Source organism: Plasmodium gonderi (assembly GCF_002157705.1).
Source record: "Plasmodium gonderi DNA, contig: Pgo-contig_918, whole genome shotgun sequence".
Lineage (NCBI taxonomy): Eukaryota > Apicomplexa > Aconoidasida > Haemosporida > Plasmodiidae > Plasmodium > Plasmodium gonderi.
Window position 1 is genome coordinate 1 of NW_021629566.1, and position 2,478 is coordinate 2,478.

Here is a 2,478-nt window from a genome sequence, read left to right on the forward strand (position 1 = left end):
TACTTTAGCTAGAAGGGAAAGTAAAAGAATTGCTCCCACTATGATTGTAATAGTTATTAAATATATTTTTAGGGGGTATTCTGTAGGTGTTATATTTACTGTACCTCCTTTAATGACAATTCCTCCTTCTGAACCACTATCACTATGTAAACCACCCCCACTATGTGAATTAAGTTCCCTTTCTTCTTTTTCTTCTTCATCGCAACCATCACCATGGGGAACATCTAAAACACCCTTTGGAGTTGTTGTATTACTACATCCACTATAAGGATTTAAAAAATAAAAAATACCTTCATTATTTTGTGGAAAAAATCTTACACCATTATTTTTTTGTCCATGCAGTTCAAGCCATCGATGTGCAGGGGAATATACTTCGTCAGGAGCTAATGTCATAATAATTGTCTTGAATTCGAAAATTTCTTGATTAATTGTTGATACTGTGTAACCAGAAAAATTAATTTTACGATCAGTAATTAAAAGAATAAACACAGGGTTTTAGCATCTAAAGTTGTATCTTTGGAGATTTCCGAAGTATTATATTTAATACATGACTTATCTTTATATCTAATTGTTCTTTTATAATCTTGAAATTATGAGTGTTCTGAAGATTCCGCTTAACTGAATTTTTTATTGCATTTCGATATTTTATGAGTATTTGTTCCTATAGACAACATTTCTGCTCTTTAGCTAGATTTAACTGTAGATAACTCTTCCCTTTTTTTTTAGATCCCTGTACTCAATATTCTTAGATATAAATGTATTAATGAATCCCATTACACTTTAATGACAGCAAGCTGTTTATTTTTGTCCCAATACTAGAAAATAAATCTGATAAATTATCTTCAAAGTACAAACTTTATTTTCGTTTTTAGTTTTTTATTCCATCACATTTATTATCTATAAGTGTCTTATTATGCTTTCATTAGATCAGTTCGGAAATTGAATTGCTAAATCTTACGCCAAGTTTAGAATATAAATATAAATAAACAGATATATACAAAGATGCATCTGAAGAAGCGTCAAAAGACACATGAAATGCTTTTTATATATTAATTTTAATTATGTCCTTTTTTCTTTTTCTATCTATACAAACAGTCTGAAAAAATAATTTATTAATATTTGTATACAAAACTTATTTGTGGGATTATATATTTCTCTTACATGGAATTGGGTTAGTGTAGGTTAATAGTCATAATAATGTGTTATAAAAAAACATGATTTAACCCTTTAATGAAGTGTTCAAAAAGTGAACATACGAGCCGCTTAAATTAATAACATTTTCACCTGTATAATAATTTACAAGGATAGCAGTAAGATAGATAGGCTCAACAACACATGTTTCAAAATTTTGTAACGTTTAGATGTGTACAACAAGTGTATATAGAATGGACTGATACACATCAATGAATGTTTGAATGTCATTGATAATATAAAGCATTCATCCTTTACAAAAATAAATAAATAAAATAAGACTTCATTAATTTAATTAGTAGCACTAATCAACAAAATATTTTTTATAAATTATTACGTTAATTTTTTATTATAGATAATGAGACAAATGTTTATTATTGTATATTTTTTGGAGGGTAATTTTCTTTCATTTTTCTTGTTCAAGTTAGTATAACATTTATAAATAATGTTATCTATAATAAATAAAAAAGTATCATATTTTTTTTACATTTAGCTCTTTAAATATTTATGCTTATGTATCATTTCTGTTATTATGGTGGTGTGTGTTGAATTTCATGTTTTTATATATGCTATCGAATAACTAATTGATGGAATGGTGCGAAATTCATCTTAAAATTGTAAGAAATATTTTGTATTAAATGTGTTCTGTTTGATACTTAAAAATGGTATTATGTTATCCTCGTATATTATATATTTTTATTTTTTCTTTATTTAAATACATGCTATTGACTAAGCGAGGTATAGATTCATAATTATACTTGTGAATGCGTGTGTGGCAACATACCTTATTTGTACTGATAATTAATTCTGTTTTAAATATGCCTCAAATTTTAGAATGAAAATTAAGTTAGATCATAACGAGATTAACAATAATTAGATTATATAAATGGTAATAAAATTAATTTTTTTTTCTTATTTTTTCAATTATTAACTTGTACGTTTACAAAAGAATTAATATTTACGGTACTAAAAAATACAAAAAAATGAGCCCAAACATTATATATATTATAAACTCATTGTGCGTTGTCTGAAAAATATGAGGAAAAAAAAAACAAAAGTGAATTGTGGTTTAAAATAATATTGTTTTAACCAATTGAAAATTAATGGCTTGCAGTTAAACCATTTAAACATTTGGTCTTTTTATTTTTACACTTCTACTATGACAAAGTTTTTTCAATATTATCAAAAAGCGTTACCATTATTTTCAAGTAAAAAAAGTATGATTTGATAAAAGCGAATTTCATAATATTTTTATAGGACTTTTTTTAAAAAAATTATTTATATTTA

At 25.2% G+C, this 2,478-nt stretch overlaps 1 protein-coding gene across 1 annotated transcript; it reads right to left on the reverse strand.

The window, feature by feature from the left end:
- Positions 1–393, reverse strand: PGO_004455 (hypothetical protein; the record flags this gene model as incomplete). The annotated part of the gene is made up of 1 exon (XM_028691484.1): positions 1–393. A coding segment is annotated over one exon (393 nt), but the record flags the coding sequence as incomplete, so codon positions are not given.
- Positions 394–2,478: the final 2,085 nt, after the last annotated feature.